This window comes from Tursiops truncatus, chromosome 7 (genome assembly GCF_011762595.2).
Source record: "Tursiops truncatus isolate mTurTru1 chromosome 7, mTurTru1.mat.Y, whole genome shotgun sequence".
In the NCBI taxonomy this organism is placed as follows: Eukaryota; Metazoa; Chordata; class Mammalia; order Artiodactyla; family Delphinidae; genus Tursiops; species Tursiops truncatus.
In genome coordinates, this window is record NC_047040.1 from 37,532,074 (window position 1) to 37,552,417 (window position 20,344).

Below are 20,344 nucleotides of genomic sequence, written 5' to 3' on the forward strand. Positions count from 1 at the left end.
CCAATTAAGCCCTCTGTATAAAGTGCTTTGCTGTGCCTTGGGCTCAGAAATGTTCCCTCTGCCCTCTGCAACATCCCTCTGCAACATCCCTGCAATGTTGCCTCTGCAACATCCAGAAAATGACTGACTGCCAAGGCTGCCCTGCCTGGCTGGTACTACCTGCAGAGGACAGTATAGTAGAGGACAGTACAGTAGAGGACAATAAAGGGCCTTCCCTTTAAGCAGAGTCGACCACGGTTTAACATTGACTGTCACGTATAGCTAAGGGAAGCAGCTCCCCTTTCCTCAGTCTCATCCACCCTTTAGTTTAGCAACTTTACCCCTGGCCAGTAACCCTACCTCCCCACAGACTTTAAAAACATTTGATGGACATGGCTCTATAATAAAGCCACACCTTCTTCAGGTGGAGAGAGGGATAAGAATGGATACAGAGTAAAGACACTCAAGCTTTAAAAGGAGGGGTTAGAAGTAAGCAAAGCAATTAACGTGCTTTTCTTCTCAGAGATTTATTGGTAACTGTTCTCAAACTGTGAGTGACAACTCTCTGAATTATTACCCAACTTTTAAAAATCTGTGACATACCTGTCAGATCACAGTACAGCAGTAATTCTCAAGATCTGGTCTTCAGACCAAGCTATATGAATGCTCTGAAGTACCTAGGAACACACCCATGCCAGAGGCTCATCCCAATGGGACAGTCAGAAGCTTTGAGGGTAGGGTCCATGAATCTCCATTTTCACAAGCTTCAGAAGCTCATCAACATTTGAGGATCTTTGCAGGAGAGAGAGAAAGAAATCCCACTTCGCTGCCACCCCTCATCTTCCATCTGCCAAGCCACTGGTCTATCCCACTCCCTACCCTCCCTCCGAATAACTTGTGTATTTGGCCTCCTCACCTCTTTTCGGTGGTTCTCCTAGGTGTACATTTAGGGTTTCATTGGCCCATTATAGTTAACCGTTTCTAAAAGTGCTCTGAGTTCTGAACCTTTCATGTTCCTTTTTCCCCAATGAAAAATATATTTTTCATTCCTCCCTCCTATTCACTCAGGGCTTCTGTTCCCATGAGTCTAAATATTTCCTAAAGTGACGAGAATGACTCACTAGGCACTAGATTAGATGGCAAGACTAATAGGCTGGATGCTGAGCCATAGAACACGGTCTGGCACTCCTTGAGCATCTCCTGCTTGGTTTGGGAATGAGAACAAGACTGAGACCAAAGGTGGGAAGGAAGAGGTCTCAAGTATACTGTGATGGGGAAGGGTGGTGGAGCCTGGAGCCATGCTTGGCTTGACCACCTTGTCCTGCGTGTCAAACTGCGTAAGGTCACAGGCTGGACCAAGTGATTAGGCGGCTCACTGGAGTGAGGAGTGGCTGTATGTTATCCTTGGAGCAGAGGTAGCACCACTGCCTCACCACCATTCCCAGCTTCTTCAGTACCCCTGGTATCCACCAAGACACCGTGGAGGCAGACTGGACCTTTCAGGCCCTCCTTGTGAAGGCTCATCTTACGTGCAATTAAAATAGCAAAGGGGCAGGAATTCCCTGGCCGTCCAGTGGTTAGGACTCAGCGCTTTCACTGTGGTGGCCCAGGTTCAATCCTTGGTCAGGGAACTTGGGTCCCAAAAGCCGTGCGGGGCACAGCCAAAAAAGAAAAAAAAAATTAGCAAAGGGGCTACCAGGACCCTCCAAGGCCCTGCAGCTAGCAGCCTCGTCACCCAGCCCCACCCACCAGTGTCTGGCACAAGCCTCCACACAAGGCAGGGCCTTTTTCTTCTTGTCCAAATATGCTGACCCTATGACAGTCACATGCTGGTCTTAGCTGCTCCAGTGCACACAGGATAGGAATCACCTTCAGCCAGGTCATCTTTTTTTTTTTTTTAACATGGGAAGTAAACATTTCTCAACATTTAATACCACTATATATAATAACTATAAAATAACCAATGATAAAAGGCTGATACATATTTTTCCAGACTCTTTTCTAATCTAGAAGGTTGTGAATTCTTAAGAGCCAGCATCCAGAAGAACTGACCCTGATACTGTGAACTATGGAACATTTTTCTGGTAAACTGCAAGAGTCCTGCCAGGGGACCCCTCAGGGATGCAGGGCTATAGGGCAGGTACCACAATACTTTCCACCAGAACTTTTTCGTGCAGATGATATCAGGTAAAAAGGAACACTGAGGGCAACTTCTGGTAAACCCTTTTTTGCACCATAGTCCTGTCCTGCGGAATTTGGGGTTTGAGACATGGTTTTCTTCTCTTTTTCCTCTTCATCCATTTTGTCCCCTTGCTGCAGCTCCATGTCTTTATTTGTCTTATTTTTCCTTTAATACACTCTTCAGATGGACTGATTCCTTCCTCAAAGATGGTTTATCATTTCTGTGAGTTCATGGACCACAACCAGCATTCTTTCATGAGCCAGGTCATCTTTAAATGTAAATAAAAATATTACGTGTGGGCTTCCCTGGTGGTGCAGTGGTTGAGAGTCCACCTGCCGATGCAGGGGACACGGGTTCGTGCCCCGGTCCGGGAAGATCCCACATGCCGTGGAGCGGCTGGGCCTGTGAGCCATGGCCGCTGAGCCTGCGCGTCCGGAGCCTGTGCTCCGCAACGGGAGAGGCCACAAGAGTGAGAGGCCCACGTACCACAAAAAAAAAAAAAAAAAATTACGTGCAGTTCATCTTGGTCCAGGTGGGGGATATTGCCTGAAAGTTTTTAGTTTCTGAAACTAGAAGAATGGTCCAGGCTTTGAGCTAAGCAGATCTCATTTGAATTACACCTTCACCATTTACCAGCCATATGATTTGGGGGACCTCTTTGAGTCTCAATTTCCTCATCTGGAAAATGATACAATATCAACTTCACTGGATTATGTTGATGATTAAGCAAGATAATGCAGGGCCTGTGCATACTAGGCTAATAAATTAGAGCTATTAGACAGGATTTAATCCTTTCGCAGAACCAGAATCCCTAAGAAGTTGAAGCCAATTGTAAAAGCATGATGGCTTGGCCTGTCCTAAATCAGGATATTTCAGAAAATGTCAATACTGTAGTTCACTGTATACAAAATCATCACTGAGTATTACAAGCCAATAAAAGGGACAGAAATAAATAATGACGCTATAAAGATACATGCTTACACGTTATGCTCATACCCAGAGAAACTAATGTTATCATCTTTCTTTTTGGGCCCACATGTCTTAAAACATAACTTAGAACTACTGCCAGTGAAAACTTTCTTCCTTAAATATTTTTGACTCATATAAAACCATAATGTCTTAAGTCATTTCAATTTTTTCTACTCTTCTATCACCTAAGCCAAAACTTGAATGGTCTCTACGTAATGTATTTTCCTCTCATTTCTTTCCTTACGCAAATATATCCTGTTAGATATAGAAAACAAACTTGTGGTTATCAAAGGGAAGAGGGAAAGAGGGAGGAACAAATTAGGCTTATGGGATTAACAGATACAAACTGTTACATTTAAAATAGATAAGCAACAGGGATATACTGTACAGCACAGGGAATTATACCTGTTACCCGAAAACTGGGTTCGCCTCCTGGTAGGTGTCAAGACAAAATATACAACCAAGCCAAGATCAGGAGAAGGAAGGATTTATTACTTGCAGCAAGTAAGGAGAACATGGGGGATCTTTCCCAAAGCAGTGTTCCCCCGAACAGCAAAACTAGGGGAGTTTCAAGCTAAGGGTACGTGTGTGTTCATGAAGGGGCTGGAGCAGAGGAGAATTCTGCATAGAATTGGGGGGGAAGGTTAACCAGAGTCTAAACTTTAGTTGATTGACGTCACAAGAGTCAGAAAAGGTCAATGTCATCATTCCTTAGGTTCTGACCAGGCTGAGGTCATAGCCTGTAGTTACCATACTCCACCTGGGTGGGGCCTTAGTTCCTGCAGAACTCAAAGATCTGTATAAGATTGTTATGGACATCCCTTGAGGAGGACCTAGGACTGTTTTGTTGCTGAATTCTTGTTTCATGAATGCTTTTCATTTGTTCCTGCATTCCTTTTTTCCCTTAAGGTCATTATTTGCTGAGACCTGTTCAAGGGCAAGCATAGCGGCCAGGCTTAGATCACAAAATGGCCTCTCTTATGTCAAGAAAGTTGTGCCTGGTTCTCTTTTTCTGGGGACCCCCCCCAACCACCCTATCTGCTCACATACTCATTATTTTGTAATAACCTATAATGGAATGTAATCCACAAAAACACTAAATCACTGTCTGTACACCTGAAACTAATACAGTATTATAAAGCAACTAGACTTCAATAAAAACAAACAAATACATCCTGTTATCAGATTGCAGAAAGTTGTTTTCCCAGAGTGTCCTTTAGGTTAAGGTTGTTGGCTCCATTACCTTAGGCAAGACCATACCACTGAGGTTTAAAGCTGTGTTACCATGGAAACATCAAGATGTGGTAATCTGATACCACTACCTTATTCAAGGGTTATTGTTATCAGCCCTGAAAACTTGCCAGAATCCCTTTTTAATCCTTATCACTATATAATTAACTATACAAATAGGCCCAATCCTTTTCAAAAAAATCAAGGTGAAAATTTACATTAAATTCTTCAGGGCAAATCTGGTAGAGGATCAAATTAGCTGAACAAGCAGCTAATATTGCTGACCTTAAAATAATCTCCAGAAGAAAATGGAAGGAGAAGCCAAAGTTCCCTCTGTTTGGTCACCTCAGATCAGCTCCCCTCTCCCCAGTAATAATCTGGGGTGGGCAGGGAATGGGGAATGTGCATTTTAACAAGAATACAAGGTGATTCTGATGCACGTGCAGAAATATGGAATTATAACCTAACATTGAAAGAGAAAGCATTTTAGAACACAAGATAGAAGAAAAGTGTACACGCTCATTTATATCTCAGAAGACAGAATTTAAAGGCGGGGGCTTTTGGTACAATAAATCAAGTTACACTGTACAGAGAATATTAAATAGCCTAGTCATAGGGCTTCCCTGATGGCGCAGTGGTTGAGAATCTGCCTGCCAATGCAGGGGACACGGGTTCGAGCCCTGGTCTGGGAGGATCTCACATGCCGCAGAGCAACTGGGCCCGTGAGACACAACTACTGAGCCTGTGCGTCTGGAGCCTGTGCTCCGCAACAAGAGAGGCCGTGATAGTGAGAGGCCCGCGCACCGCGATGAAGAGTGGCCCCTGCTCGCCGCAACTAGAGAAAGCCCTCGCACAGAAATGAAGACCCAACACAGCCAAAAAAAAAAAAAAAAAATTCTAGTCATAAAGGACAAGATGTGAACAACAAAAAGAGAAAATCCTCTGCTCACTGTGGTGTCAGGCGCCCCGCCCCCTCTTCCATTTTCTGCAGCCCCTGAGGGAAAAGGCTCCACAGCTCTGTGGTCACCACAGCTCAGAAGCACTAGAAGTCTTTGCAGTTATTTGAGACACTTAAGTGCACAAATAAGTTCCTCTAAGTCCCAAGTGGCAGCCAAGGCAGGAATTGTTTATTTATATACAGTAGAGGGAGAGTCGAGGGTTTCACGTTTGGTCCATTTTCATGACAGTCTCTTCCCTTTCTGATTTAACTTCTGTGGACACAGTATTATGTAATTCCATTGTGAGTTAAGCTTGTAGCAATCTTGCAGTGAGCAGCATTTTTATAAGGCCCACTTTTTTTTAGAAATAGTCAATTTGTCTATTACATATACTTCTAGTTACCACACTTCTTTATCTGAACTTAAATTTCTAACATTTTGTCAGGAGGAGGGGTTGGGAGGAGCTAAATTGTGGAAGTGCCTTTTTTTGTCTTTAACATGTGCACTGATACCTGAGAAACAAATGAAGGTCATAAGGCAAAGGAACTTCGTGACTAAGGACTAGCTTACAAAGGTGCAAGCTAAAATTTAATTTTATAATTCTACTTTTAAAAAGTAAAGTTTATTTCATATTTTTAAAATAACTTTATTTACTTTTAATTTTTGGCTGCATTGGGTCTTCGTTGCTACTTGTGGGCTTTCTCTAGTTGCAGCGAGCGGGGGCTACTCTTCGTTGCGGTGCGCGGGCTTCTCACTATCACGGCCTCTCTTGTTGCGGAGCACGGGCTCTAGGCGCATCAGCTTCAGTAGTTGTGGCTCACGGGCTCCAGAGCACAGGCTCAGTAGTTGGTGGCACACTGGCTTAGTTGCTCCGCAGCATGTGGGATCTTCCCGGACCAGGGCTCGAACCCATGTCCCCTGCAGTGGCAGGCAGACTCCTAACCACTGCACCACCAGGGAAGTCCTACTTCATATTTTAAAAGCAGGATTTTACTCATTTATTTCTGAGTTGTGTTACCGAGCCAAGGGCTCATGTGCCCATGGTGCAGAAAGCCAAGCTAACAGCAGATGTTTGCAGCAAAGTAAGAGTTTATTTGCAGGGTGCTAAGCAAGGAGAACATGCTCCAAAGACCCGAACTCCCCGATGGCTTTCAGGCAAGGGTTTTGTTTTGTTTTGTTTTTGCGGTACCCGGGCCTCTCACTGTTGTGGCCTCTCCCGTTGCGGAGAACAGGCTCTGGACGCGCAGGCTCAGCGGCCATGGCTCACGGGCCCAGCCGCTCTGCGGCATGTGGGATCTTCCCGGACCGGGGCACGAACCCGCGTCCTCTGCATCGGCAGGCAGACTCTCAACAACTGCGCCACCAGGGAAGCCCACAGGCAAGGGTTTTAAAGACAGTGTTAGGAGAGAGGGTTGTAGGGTGCATGATCAGCTCGTGGACATTCTGATTGGTTGGTGGTGAGGTAACAGGGCGATGTTTTGGGAATCTCAACCTTCTGGTTCCAACCAGTTTGGGGTCTCCCTGCTTGTGGTCAGCATGTGGCCACCATCCTCCACCTGGGTGGGGGAGTCTTAATTTCTACAGAACAACTTAAAGATATGCATCAGATATCCCTTCTGGAAGAACTAAGAGTCCTGTGCCTCTTGTCCTAATCTTTAACTGCTTGTGTCTGATCTCTAGAACTCAGAAAGACCTAGAAAACTAAAGCCTTTTGTTCTACAAACAAGAAACAGGGGACACAGAGGGGCTTTTGTACCTAAAAGGCCCCACGGGGTCCTGCTTGGTTTCACCCCCCCTTTTCTTTTTTTTTTACAGATTTTATTTATTTATTTGTTTGTTTGTTTTTTGGCTGTGTTGGGTCTTCATTGCTGGGCATGGACTTTCCCTAGTTGGGGCAAGCGGGGGCTACTCTTTGTTGTGGTGCACGGGCTTCTCATTGCGGTGGCTTCTCTTGTTGCAGAGCACGGGCTCTAGGTGCGTGGGCTTCAGTAGTTGCGGCACGTGGGCTTCAGTAGTTGTGGCTCACGGGCTCTAGAGCACAGGCTCAGTAGTTGTGGCGCACAGGCTTAGTTGCTCTGTGGCATGTGGGATCTTCCCGGACCAGGGCTCGAAGCTGTGTCCCCTGCATTGGCAGGAGGATTCTTAACCACTGTGCCACCAGGGAAGCCCCCCTGCCCCTTTCCTTGATATGCCTCAATCCTGAGGGGAACAGGGTTGGGACAAGAAAACGAATGAAGTTTTGTGTAGAGAAATTAATCATAAACTCAGTAAGGGAACTCAGTTTTAAACCATGGCAATTAATTAATGTATAAGATGATGCAAAACTAATCAGAAAATACAAATTAACCTAACAATTTTGTTTTCTCTAGTCTAATGGATTTTGAAGCCATAAAGGAATCTGTTTACAAGATTTTTATTTCACAAGTGACTAAGCACTTGCAAATAAGCCACTCATTTGAAACCAGATCAGTTCGTATTCAAACCGATTCACATTCTTGCATTTTATTTTAAACAAAGTTCTTTCAGTTCAACTCAAATATTTATTGAGTGCCTGGTATGTATAAGGCAATATTTTACCTGCTCCAGGGGCAGACCCTGGCTTCCAGGAACTCATAATCTACTTGGAGAGACAATACAGTCACAAATAACGAATGTGGAACAGTGGTCTAGAGCATATATTCTCAATAGAGGTGACATTACCACAAGAGGGTGAAAACTGGTTATGGGGGAGGTGAAAAAATCTTAGATATTACAAAGGTTTGTGGCTCTCCAAAAGGTCACAGTACATAGACAGATACATGGCATATCTTTGTTATTAAAATTTAATGGGGCAAGGGGAAGGAATTCGGGAGAAAATGTATAAAAAGTTTCCTTGGGGAAGCAATAATGAAAAAAGTTGAGTGTAAGGCAGGTGAATATGGTAGAGGACATTAGTGAAAGAGGAGAGGAGGTCTGTGGGGGCTGAGAAGTCTGAGGTGCAGGCACCGTTAAGAAAGAATAGAGCTTCCAAAAGTAGTTTTAGAGAGAATATTTCTGGTGGCAGATAGGGCTAACCAGGAACAATAAATAGGTGTCAAACAATAAATAGACCAGCAGCACTGGCCTGTGGGTAGTGGCTGCCTAAACACCATAAAAACAAGGATTCTAAAACCAGGATCAGCAGAAAAGAACGTGATCAGTTAATGATGTCTGCTATGAGCACAGAAGATGTAAAGTGGAAGTATGAATACCACAAAGTATCTCCTCTTTCTGGCAACCATAAGCACATAGCAGAGTCAGCAAAGTGCAGGATATATTCAAGGAAAAGTAGGTACAGGTGAATGAATTCTTAAAGACCTCTCCTAATTTAAAACTCATAGGTCTCACAAAAAAGAAACAGACTCACACAGATACAGAGAACTAGTGGATACCAGTAGGAAGAGGGGACGGCGAGGGGGAAGGGGAGGGGGAGGGGCAAGATAGAGGTAGGGGATTAAGAGGTACAACTACGATGTATAAAATAAATAAGTTGCAAGGACATATTGTACAGCACAAGGAATATAGCCAAGTTATTTTATAATAACTATAAATGGAGTATAGCCTTTAAAAATTGTGAATCACTATGTTGTACACCTGAAACTTACATAATATTGTACATCAACTATACCTCAATTTAAAAAAAAGTAGAATTCAATACAGATTTTACCAAAACAATAAATGTAAAAGGGGAGGGAGAATTTTTATCATGTATAAATCCACAACCATTCTCCTACATATCAGCATTACATATACTCTTAAAACAATTTTGTTAATAAAATGCATATAGAAAGTGCATAAAACACAAATGTGCATAATTATAATTCTACAAACACTTGTGTAATTACCACCGGGCAAGACAGAGAACATTGCTGGCACCCTAGAAGTACCCCATGTGTTTCCCTATCACACCCACTCCCTTCACGCAGAGGCAATATTACCCCAACGTTTAAGATAATCACTTCCTTATCTTGCCTAATAGTCTTACCACTCACCTTTGAATCCCTAAACAGTACGATTTAGTTTTGCCTGTTTTGAATTTTTAAAAATGGAATTATATATATTCTTCCACATGTTGCCTCTTTCACTTAACATTGTAAGATTACAAACAACTATGTATAAAATAAATAAGCAACAAGGATATATTGTGCAGCACAGGGAAATATAGCCACTATTTTGTAGTAACTTTAAATGGAGTACAACCTATAAAAATATTGAATTGCTATGTTGTACACCTGAAACTAACATAATATTGTCATATAATCAACTATACTTCAATAAATAAAATAATAAAAATTTAAAAATTCAATTAAAAAGAAAAGCATTGTAAGATTTATCCATGTTGTGTGTAGGTATGAGTTTCTCCAGGGTGTAGACCAGGAAGTGGAATTGCTGGCTCACAGGGCACTTCTTTAGCTTTATTAGATATAAATGCCAGACTCTTTCCAAGTTGAATATTGCAGCTTACTCTCCCGCCAGCAGGATGTGAAGGTTCCCATTGCTCCAACAAAAAATTGGTCATGCTTTTAAATTTTGTCATTCTGGTAACTGTATAGATAGTATGATCTCAGGGTGGTTTTAGTTTGTATTTACCAAATTGCTACTAAAATTGAGCGCATTTTCATATGTCTATTGACCACTGAGATTTTTCTTTTGTCAAGTACCTGTTTAAGTCTTTTGCCCACATTTAAAATTGTACTTATAGGAGTTTTTAAATAGATGTTGGATGAGACTTAATTTATTTGCTACGTGTGTTGCAATGATCTCTGATTCTGTGGCTTGTCTTTTTACTCTTTATGATGTCTTTCGATTAGCAGAAGTTTTTAATTTTAAAATATGCAAATATATCAATTTTTACCCTTTTTGGTGTATTGTTTAAGAAATCTCTCCCTTCACTGAAGCAATGGGGGGAGGCAAGGAGTGAATTGTTTTTAAATTTGGGCATAACATGGGACATTTTAATTTTTTTAATTAACATAAAATTCTGTAAGCTAGAGTTGTTATAGGCTGATGTGCCTGAGGAATACGTTTTGTGAGGAGGAGAAGGAAGAGCTAAATCTTAAAAGATTCATACTGAGTGTCAATGAGCTTCGCAGAGGTAAAAAGACCTAGGAAGCCTTTTGTCTTCTCTATTCTTGTGTCCCCTTTCCCTTGACTATTTTCTCTGGAAGATATTCTTAATTCTGAGATATTTTCCTCCCACTTAACCCACCCCACATTTCATTAAACGAATGGAGGACCTGGAGGGAAATCCCATTTGCTGTGCTCCTTCCAGTGACAGGCACGGTAGAGGCTCTTCATACACACTGACTTATTTAACCATCACAAAGGCCCTGATAGGAAATGTAAGAGAATTTTGAAACTTTGCCAAAGTCACCAGCTATGAGGTGGTATCGTCGGCTATTGTAGTGTCAACTGGCAAAAAAAAACCCAACATGAAATGAGAGCTGTGAGTTTCAGTTTTATTTGTGGACTTACTAAGGACTCTAGCCCAGGATACAGTCTCTCAAAGAGCTCTGAGGAACTGCTCCCAAGAGGTGAGGCGGGCAGGTCAGTATATATTTGTTGTTTTGGAGAAGGGTCACGTGCAATCAGACACACATCAGGTAGAAGGTTAGTCATGAGGAACAGGTATCTCAGTTAATGACGTTAGATCTTTTCTAAGTATGGGAAGATGTAAGAATCCAGGTTCATAAAAAAATTTCTCCTGAAATATTTCTAGCTATGTAAGGGCTTGTTTTTCCAGAGCACCGAGTGCCTTCACCGGAATTCCTTTCACGGTGAATTGTAGGTTAGTGGCTGCAGTGGCTAATGACTTGATTCTTGTAGAACTGGGTGGTGGGCAACATTCTTTGTTTTACAGTAGAGTTGAGACTTGAACCCAGGGCTCATCTGGTTCCAAAGCCACTGGCCTTTCGAGTATCCTCCCAGCCTCCCAAATAAACCAGCCTGTTCTATACACCGCTAGTCCCTACCTGTGTCATAACTGATGTCTCCTGATGATTCAAGTTGTTCCCAAAAGTTAGGATATATTTCATAACAAGTCTTTTCTTCTAATCAGAGATTGAGTCAAACTAAAATAAGATTAGACTAGACGCAGTCTTTTAAAAATAAAGATAAAAAAGTAGCAGTCTCTCATTACCACTTTGTGGGAAGATTTGCAGTTTCTCAAAATTCAATAGTATCAGTAAGTTTGGGGTTTTCAAATGGTGTGGGGTTGACCACTAAGGCCAGAGTTTCAATGTTGCATTTGTTTTCCAGAAAAGGAGCTCAGCATAAAATGCAGCTAATAGTGAGGTTTTGTTTGGGTTTTTTGCATAATAAAAGTCGTAACTGAGCAACATTAACTACAGACACTCCTCCCCATAAATCCATGGAGACTCTGTGAAAAGCATTTCAGAGAAATCCAAACCCCAAGTAGTCTTTGGCAAGGGGTAATTTGCCATGATGGTAGTTAAATAAGGAGAATATTGAGTAGCTGACTACAAAGAAGCATCTGAAAATGAAAATAGCTGTGGCTGAAGTCCCTCAATGGAAAGTGTATATAAAATTTCTCACACGTGGCAGCCCACACTGGTCTCTTCTTTTTATGAGACAAATTTGACAGTGCATACCAGGGAGCTTAAATCATACCCTTTTGGCCTAATAATCCCACTCCTGAGAATTTATCTCAAGGAAATAAGTCATAAAGAATAAGGAAGACTGTACATATTTTTATAACAGCATTATTTATAATTAGCAGAAAACTGGAAACAGCCTAATTTTACAATAATAAAGGAAAGGCTTAGTACATTTTGGTATCTTAATTCTTTGGGATATCATGCAGCTATTAAGAATATCATCCTACTGTACAAACAAGAAAAAGGATAAGCATAGAATACAGAATGCAAATACGCAGAAGTTATAGACATGCAGAAATACACATGTTGATAAAAGAGTAGGAGGTGACACAAAGAGATGAAACTAAGTATGTTAGCACAGTGAGATGACAAGTTTTAAACGTTAAAATTTTCTTTTGTGGGGCTTCCCTGGTGGCGCAGTGGTTGGGAGTCCGCCTGCCGATGCAGGGGACGCTGAGCCTGCGCGTCCGGAGCCTGTGCTCCGCAACGGGAGAGGCCACAACAGTGAGAGGCCCGCGTGCTTAAAAAAAAAAAAAAAAAAAAAAAAAATTTCTTTTGTAACGACCATATTTAGTTTTTAGGGATTTTTTCCCCCTGTTTTATCTGCTGCAACTTATATAGAATCGTATTTCCTAGTTATTGTTGGATCAGAAGATTATTCTACAAAGGACACATGGGGAACATTCTAGCCAAGTGTGAAATATAGAGAGAATTACTAATTTACAAATACTAATGCTATTGTTTTAATTTGCAGTGAAGGGAATTTGGCTACAAAGCAGGTTGTGTTCCTTCAGAGACCAGTTATGTGGAATTCAGCCACTCAAACACCGGAAGTGAGTAAAATTGATGCTTTATGAACTAAATGTTACACTGAAGCATTTAAACCTTAAACTCTCTTTGTAATTCTAAATGGTGAACAGATGAGGAAGTGTGGAGTTGATAAGGAAACAGTCTTCTGAACCAGCATATAACAAGGGAAATGTACCAGCAAACAGGAATGTGAGACAGTTCTGAAGGGGATCAGAATATTACTCTAAAATATGCCACTTGGGCATAAGGGTTACTATTTTGAGCTAAAGGCAATTAAAAAACAGCAGACACAGGAGGACCTCTCTACCCTCTCCCTTTCTGACAAAAGCAGAGCATAAATTTCCCTTTTAAAAGGTGACAGAAATTTCCATTTGTAAAGTTGCCCCCCTCTCCTGTACCAGAAATGACTCTTATCACTGGAAACAACACAGACTGTAGTCCCCACAATCACCTTACTAAAGCCTTCTTTTCCCTTAGTTTCCCCAAATACTTGCCTTCCCACAATCTACTGTCCCTAGAAGCCCAAACCCCTTTTCCTTTGTCTAGTCACTTCACCACAATTTATCACCCCTTGTAAAATGATATATAATCTCCCGGTCTAACTGCCTGTTTGGGTTTTCACTTCTCTGTGCAGCCCCCATGTGCATCCAAAACAAACCTTTTCTCCTATTAATCTTTTTTTTTAGTTTAATTTGCTGGTCTGAGAGACTGAACATAAGATGATAGAGGAAAAGTTTTTTCCTCTCCACAGTTATAAGCCTTATAAGTGAATGTGCGTGATATCTGTGTGATCTTGTCTATCTTGACTTCTGACAGCACTTTTATATTGTCTCCTCAAGGTCATAATTTTTCAGCCCTTTGCTGAAGGGCTATACTGAGCCTCAAGTCACCTTATCCTTAATAGACCCCTACCAGATTCACACCTAGAATAGTATCATTGAATGAAGCAATCTGTGCATTAATTAATTAAAGCATAACCTTCAAAACAGGAAGTTTGCAAATAGACCAGAAAATTATTTGAAGTGATTCTTTTTCTGTATATCAAGAAAATATTGTTTTAGAAAACTTTCAAGTTTTCTAAACTAGCAAAGCTAGACTGACAGTGTATGTAATGCAGCCATGCTACGTTGTCTCACATTAATTTTGGAAAGACTCTAGCTGGTTCCATAGGTAAGCAGGTAGAGAGGTGGAAAGGTGGATAGGATATTCCTCCCATGGGAGGAGAGCAGAGTGATCAAGTACACAGATTTTAGAAAGACTGAATTAGAGCCCACAGGTGAGCAGGGCCTCCCAACCCCGGTGAGAGTGGCTCAAGTTCACGAGTTCATTAAGAAATATTCGGTTAAGAAGAAGCAAGGTGGATCTATGTAAAGAATGGCCAGAAAAGGTTTTCATTCTTCTTTCTCCTTCCCCAAAGCAACTTCTCACCATGCTACAGCCTTTTCTTTTCTCTTTTTTTTTTTTTTTTAAATATTCTGCAAACAGCCATCATTTTTGAGAAAGATCAACAGAATTCACAACCTCATGGGATTTTGACTAACTGAGGGCCCTGGAATTGGTGTTTGTGAAGATGTAAGACCCAAATTCAGCTGCTTCATGGTCTCCATTCTTAGGGTTAGATATCAGTTCTCTGATTCCCTGAAAATATTTGAGCTTTTTTTGTTTAACTTTAAATACCATTCAGTAGTCTAGTGGTAGCTTTTCTTTGGGTAATCTTTATATTTATATCCATTGTAATATAAAATTTCTGGCTCATTTATATAATAGTAAGGAAGTACATAAATGGTCAGTTTTCATCAATGAGAAGCCCAGGAGTAATATATTTTATAGCTTAGAATTCTACTTCTAAAGGGATTTACTATTTCTTCCTTTGATAAATCTTTAATTTTCCTAGCAGGAAATCTCAGGATATTGAGATTATTTCAAGGCAGAACATGTAGGTGGTTCAGTCTGGAGCTGAAGTATGTAATAGCTATAATAGGAAACCAATTTGTAAATTCTTTTAATTTTCTCCAGTGGAAATAATTTGTTATTTTATCTCGAGAAGGTAGTAGACTATCAGTATTGCCATAGAGTTAATTTAGCTATCTCATATATATTTTGTGAAAGTTATACATTTATAACATGTCTTGAAAAAAATTTTTATGTAGTTGTAGGTCTGTAATGGCACTATTCTTTGCTTGTATCTTGAAATCAGTTGTTGTTTGGGAGGGGCTGATAAGGGGATTGCTTCATTTATAAAGGTTTTCAAAGAATTATTTCAAAGGTGTTTAGTTCTTTTTTATTTTTTTATTATTTATTTATTTAAAGATTTATTTATTTATTTATTTGGCTGAACCGGCTCTTATGCGGCAGGTGGGCTGCTTAGTTGCTCCTTAGTTGAACTCTTAGTTGCGGCATGCATGCGGGATCCAGTTCCCTGACCAGGGATCGAACCCGGGCCCCCTGCATTGGGAGCGTGGAGTCTTATCCACTGCGCCACCAGGGAAGTCTCTAGTTCTTTTTTAAAAACATAAATTATTTTATTTTATTTTTGATTGCGTTGGGCACGCAGGCTTTTCTCTGTTTGTGGCGAGTGGGGGCTTCTCTTGTTGCGGAGTACAGGCTCTAGGCATGCAGGTTTCAGTAGTTGTGGCTCATGGGCTCTAGAGCGCAGGCTCAGTAGTTGTGGCGCACGGGCTGCTCCGCGGAAGGTGGGATCTTCCTGGGCCAGGGATCAAACCCGTGTCCCCTGCATTGGCAGACAGATGCCTAACCACTGTGCCACCAGGGAGCCCAAAGGTGTTTCGTTCTAAAAACCAGTTGGTGGAAATTTGAGACAATTACAAACATTGCCCTAGGATCGTTAATGAGTTTTCAGTAAAATGATAAATTTCACGGGCTGGTAGAAACTGATCTAGGGTTTAACCCTTGAAAAAAAGAGTTCTCTCTTTTACTGAGATTAATGTCAAGATATGTAAGACTTTTTGTAGTCAGTTGCACTCAACATAGAACAGTACTTTTATGTTAAGCAAAGCCATTTCATGCCTCTGTATAGGAGAGGGAATTGAGAATCACATGATGAAGAAAGCATATTGTTGGAATTTTTTCTTCTGAAGTTATAAAGACCTTTACGTTTGGAATTTGTTTATAGTCCACAAATATGTTTTTATACAATATTCTAGATAGCTTGAGAATTTTTTTAAATACGGAAAATATCAATTCAAAATATTTATACTCCTAATTACTGCCTCAATTTTCTTTAAGCTATTGAAAGATAGTTTGTTTTAGGATTGAAAAATTTTAGAAAAAAATTAATAGGAGAAAATCTTCTGAACTGGAGCTAAGCAAAGAGTTCTTAGACATGACACCAAAAGCATAATTCATTTTAAAAAATTGATAAATTAGACCTTATCAAAATTTAAAACTTTTGCTCTGTGAATAACACTAAGAAAATAATAGAAAAGCCACAGACTGGGAGGAAAAAAAAACTTTGCAAATCACGTATATGACAAAGGACTTGTATCCAGAAGGTATCAAGAACTCTCAAAAGTTAAAAAATAAATAAACAACGCAGGTAAAAAATAGTTAAAAGTCTTGGACATCTAACCAATGAGGATATGTAGATGAGAAATAAGCACATAAAAAAACATTTAAATCATTAGTCATTAAGGGAAATGCGAATGAAAACCATGATGAGGCACTACCATACATCTACTAGAATGACTAAGATTAAAAAATATTGACAACACTAAGAACTAGCAAGGATGAGGAGCAATCAGAACTACCAAACGCTGCTGGTGGGGATGCAAAATGGTGCACCCGCTCTGGAAAAGAGTTTGGCAGCTTCTCATGGGGTTAAACATACACTTACATACGACCACCAATCCCACTCTTGGGCATTGACCCTAGAGAAATAAAAATTTTCGTTCACACAAAAAGCTACACATAAATGTTTATATGTTCTATCCATAATCTCCAAAAACTGGAAAAAATCCAAATGTGTTCAGCAGGTGTATGGACAAACGGCTGTGGTACTTCCATACAATGAAATACCACTAACAAATGCACTCTCATGTGCACAATGGCGTGGATTAACCTCACAAAGCATGCTGATTAAAAGAAGCCAGTCTCAGGGAGTTCCCTGGTGGTCCAGTGGTTAGGTCTTGGCACTTTCACTGACGGGGCCTGGGTTCAATCCCTGTTTGGGGAGCTAAAATCCTGCAAGCTGCATGGCACAGCCAAAAAAAAAAGCCAGTCTCAAAAGGTTATAGACTGTACTATTCTTTTTTTTTTTTTTTTTTTTTTATTTATTTTTGGCTGCATTGGGTCTTTGTTGCTGCATGCGGGCTTTCTCTAGGTGTGGCGAGCAGGGGCTACTCTTCATTGTGGTGCATGGGCTTCTCACTGCAGTGGTTTCTCTTGTTGCAGAGCACGGGCTCTAGGAGCTTGGGCTTCAGTAGTTGCAGCACGCAGGTTCAGTAGTTGCAGTGCTTGGGCCCTAGAGCGCATGGACTTCAGTAGTTGCGGTGTGTGGGCTCAGTAGTTGTGGCTCGTGGGCTCTGGAGAACAGGCTCAGTAGTTGTGGCACATGGCCTTAGTTGCTCCGAGGCATGTGGGATCTTCCAAAACCAGGGATCGAATCCATGTCCCCTGTATTGGCAGGCAGACTCTCAACCACTGCACCACTAGGGAAGTCCCTGTGCTATTCTATTTATATGACATCCTCAAAAAGACAGAACTGTACTGTGGATAACAGATCATGGCTTGCCAGGGATTTGGGGTTTGGGGAAGGGTGTGATAAAGGGATAGCATGAGGGGTTTTGAGCGGGATAATAGGACTGTTCTGTGTCCTGATTATGATTTGTACACAAATTTATACACATGTATTAAAATTCATAGAACTTTACACTTTTACATATTTACTTTTAAATTTAAAAGATTGTATGCTTTATAATTTTATTTTTTTAATTTAAAAATAAAATAAAAATGTTATGAAAGATTGCATGCTTTATAAATCACATAGGCTATATTTTTTATACCTTTGTCCTTCAGTAAAAACTCTCCTTGGATAATGGAATTTTTATGAAGTATAATGAGATTGTTAACCTCCATTTCCTCTACATGAGGCTCTGTAGTATAAATAAAGCAAGGTTCTTTTTCTCTTTTTTGGGGCGGGGGCCTGTCACTGTTGTGGCCTCTCCCGTTGCGGAGCACAGGCTCCGGACGCGCAGGCTCAGCGGCCGTGGCTCACGGGCCCAGCCGCTCTGCGGCATGTGGGATCTTCCCAGACCGGGGCACGAACCCGCATCCCCTACATCGGCAGGCGGACTCTCAACCACTGCGCCACCAGGGAAGCCCCGAAAGCAAGGTTCTTTTTATCTTGCTCTTCCTTTTATCTATTTAAAAATTTTTTTCTTTATTTTGGGGGGAGGGCTCTTGATAGACTCAAGGAAGTGATTGCTACGCTAAGCAGGGTAAGAGACTCTGACCAGGATTTTACCTCCATCTATTAAATGTTCTCAATTTTTCTTCCAAGATCTTCTTTCTTAACTTTTCTGTTTCTTTGAAGACTCAAGTAAAAAACTCATCAGATTTTTCTATTACCTAAAAATCTTTATTTCAGCTAAATTCTTCAGCCCATTTCCCTTTGATAATTATTTATAAGAAACAACAGGTCATTTAAAAGTATTTAGTTTCCACTGACTCAGAGTAGGGTTTCCATCCAGTGGTGTTCTTAGGGGTAGACAACAAACCATGAAAGAGATTCCAGGGGATGGGTGTGTGTGTGTGTGTGCGTGCGTGTGTGTGTGCGCGTGTGTGTGTGTGTGTGTGTGTGTACAAACAGCTTCTGCCAGGCTGTCCAAGCCTCCGTGTCCTCATCTGTAAAATGGACAATGTTAGTACCTACCACAGGGTTGGGAGGAGGATTCAGTTAGAAAACACGTAGGGGGCTGGGCACAGCACCTGGTCACATGGAATGTTGCTTTTGTTTTCATAGGAATGTTTTTCTTTCAATACTAGATGATTAAACACTAACTCTATGGAGAAACTGAAGAAAAAATCCAGAAACTCCTACTGACCCTCCATTTTCTCCAGCTAAAAATTACCTTCGGCTAATATGTAGGAATGTAGTGCATTGATGCTTTTTGACGTTCAAAAAAACACACATGAACATATATATATATATATGTTCATATTTATATATATATAAAGCAAATATGGAAAATATTAACAAGTTTTGAACTAGGTAGTAGGTTCATTGTAGTATCCTTTAAACTTTCTGTATATTTGAAATTTTTCATAATTGGAAAGTTGGGAAAAATTAAGCTAAAAAGAATTAGTTGCCAACAATTTTTTTGTTAGTTATTAAGTGGTAACTAATTAGTTACTAAGATGCTATGCCAAAAAGACCAATTAGAATGATTTAAATACAACAGAAGGGTCTCTCTCATAATTATCTAAAGATGGGCAGGCAATCCAGGGTGGGCAAAGCTCTGCCTCATGACTGGTCAGCTCTGCCACCCTCAACATTTGGCTTCTGCCTCTGGACCCAGGACTGCTTCTTCACTCATTGCTGTGTCCAGACAGCAAGAAGTAGGAAATTCCAGGCATGCTTCTAAGGCACTGACCCCCAAGTCACAGACATATTTCTTCTCACATCCCATTGGCCTGAACTTTATGTCACCACAAGCATCTGCAAGGGAGGCTGGGAAATGTAATTGGGGCAACCATGTGCTGGTACCATAGTGAAATACTACATGCCCAGCTAAAAATTGCAAGGCATTGGTGGTGAGGTGGGTGCAGAGTTCTGTTATTAAAAGAAAGATAGAGAGAATAGACTCTGGGAGACAGGAGTTAAATTTAAATGGTTCCAATTTACATTTGTTTTTCTCCTTTAGAGAAGTTTTGCATTCAAATTATTTTCTTATCTTTAAAATGTATCTCAAAATGAATGATTTCAAGTGGTAAAGACTTCTTGGGCACATCTATTGAATCATTTCTCTAATACAAACCCAGAAGTGAAGGAGCTGCAGTCATAAAAATGTTCTGAATTAGATCTTTTGAAGGTAACTATAAATAAAATCACATGGGGACTTCCCTGGTGGCACAGTGGTTAAGAGGCCGCCTGCCAATGCAGGGGACCTGGGTTCGAGCCCTGGTCCGGGAAGATCCCACATGCCGCAGAGCAACTAAGCCCGTACGCCACAACTGCTGAGCCTGTGCTCTAGAGCCTGCGAGCGACAACTACTGAGCCCATGTGCCACAGCTACTGAAGCTTGTGTGCCTAGAACCTGTGCTCTGAAACAGGAGAAGTCACTGCAGTGAGGGGCCCGCTCACCGCAACAAAGAGTAGCCCCTCCCAGACACAGCTAGAGAAGGCCTGTGTGCAGCAACAAAGACCCAACGCAGCCAAAGATAAATAAATTCATAAATTAAAATAATAATAATAAAAAAATAAAATCACATGAATACTAAGAAATATTTAACATACACATTAACTTCTTTCCTTATTGCATGGTAAGATAATTATTTAATCAAACTTTGTTCTTACTTTTCCAGTCATTTGAAATTATTGGAAACTCATAGGGTCATATTTCATTCACTAGCTGTTAGTATCC

The 20,344-nt window shown here is 40.9% G+C and overlaps 1 protein-coding gene across 1 annotated transcript in view; it reads left to right on the top strand.

Annotated features, from left to right (window-relative positions):
- The window catches only part of RFTN2 (raftlin family member 2), a 60,175-nt gene that overhangs the window by 33,945 nt on the left and 5,886 nt on the right, over positions 1–20,344 (top strand). Inside the window, exon 8 of the mRNA XM_019939205.3 lies at positions 12,688–12,766. Coding sequence (XP_019794764.1) covers positions 12,688–12,766 — 79 coding nt within the window. The remainder of the gene's footprint in view (positions 1–12,687; positions 12,767–20,344) is intronic.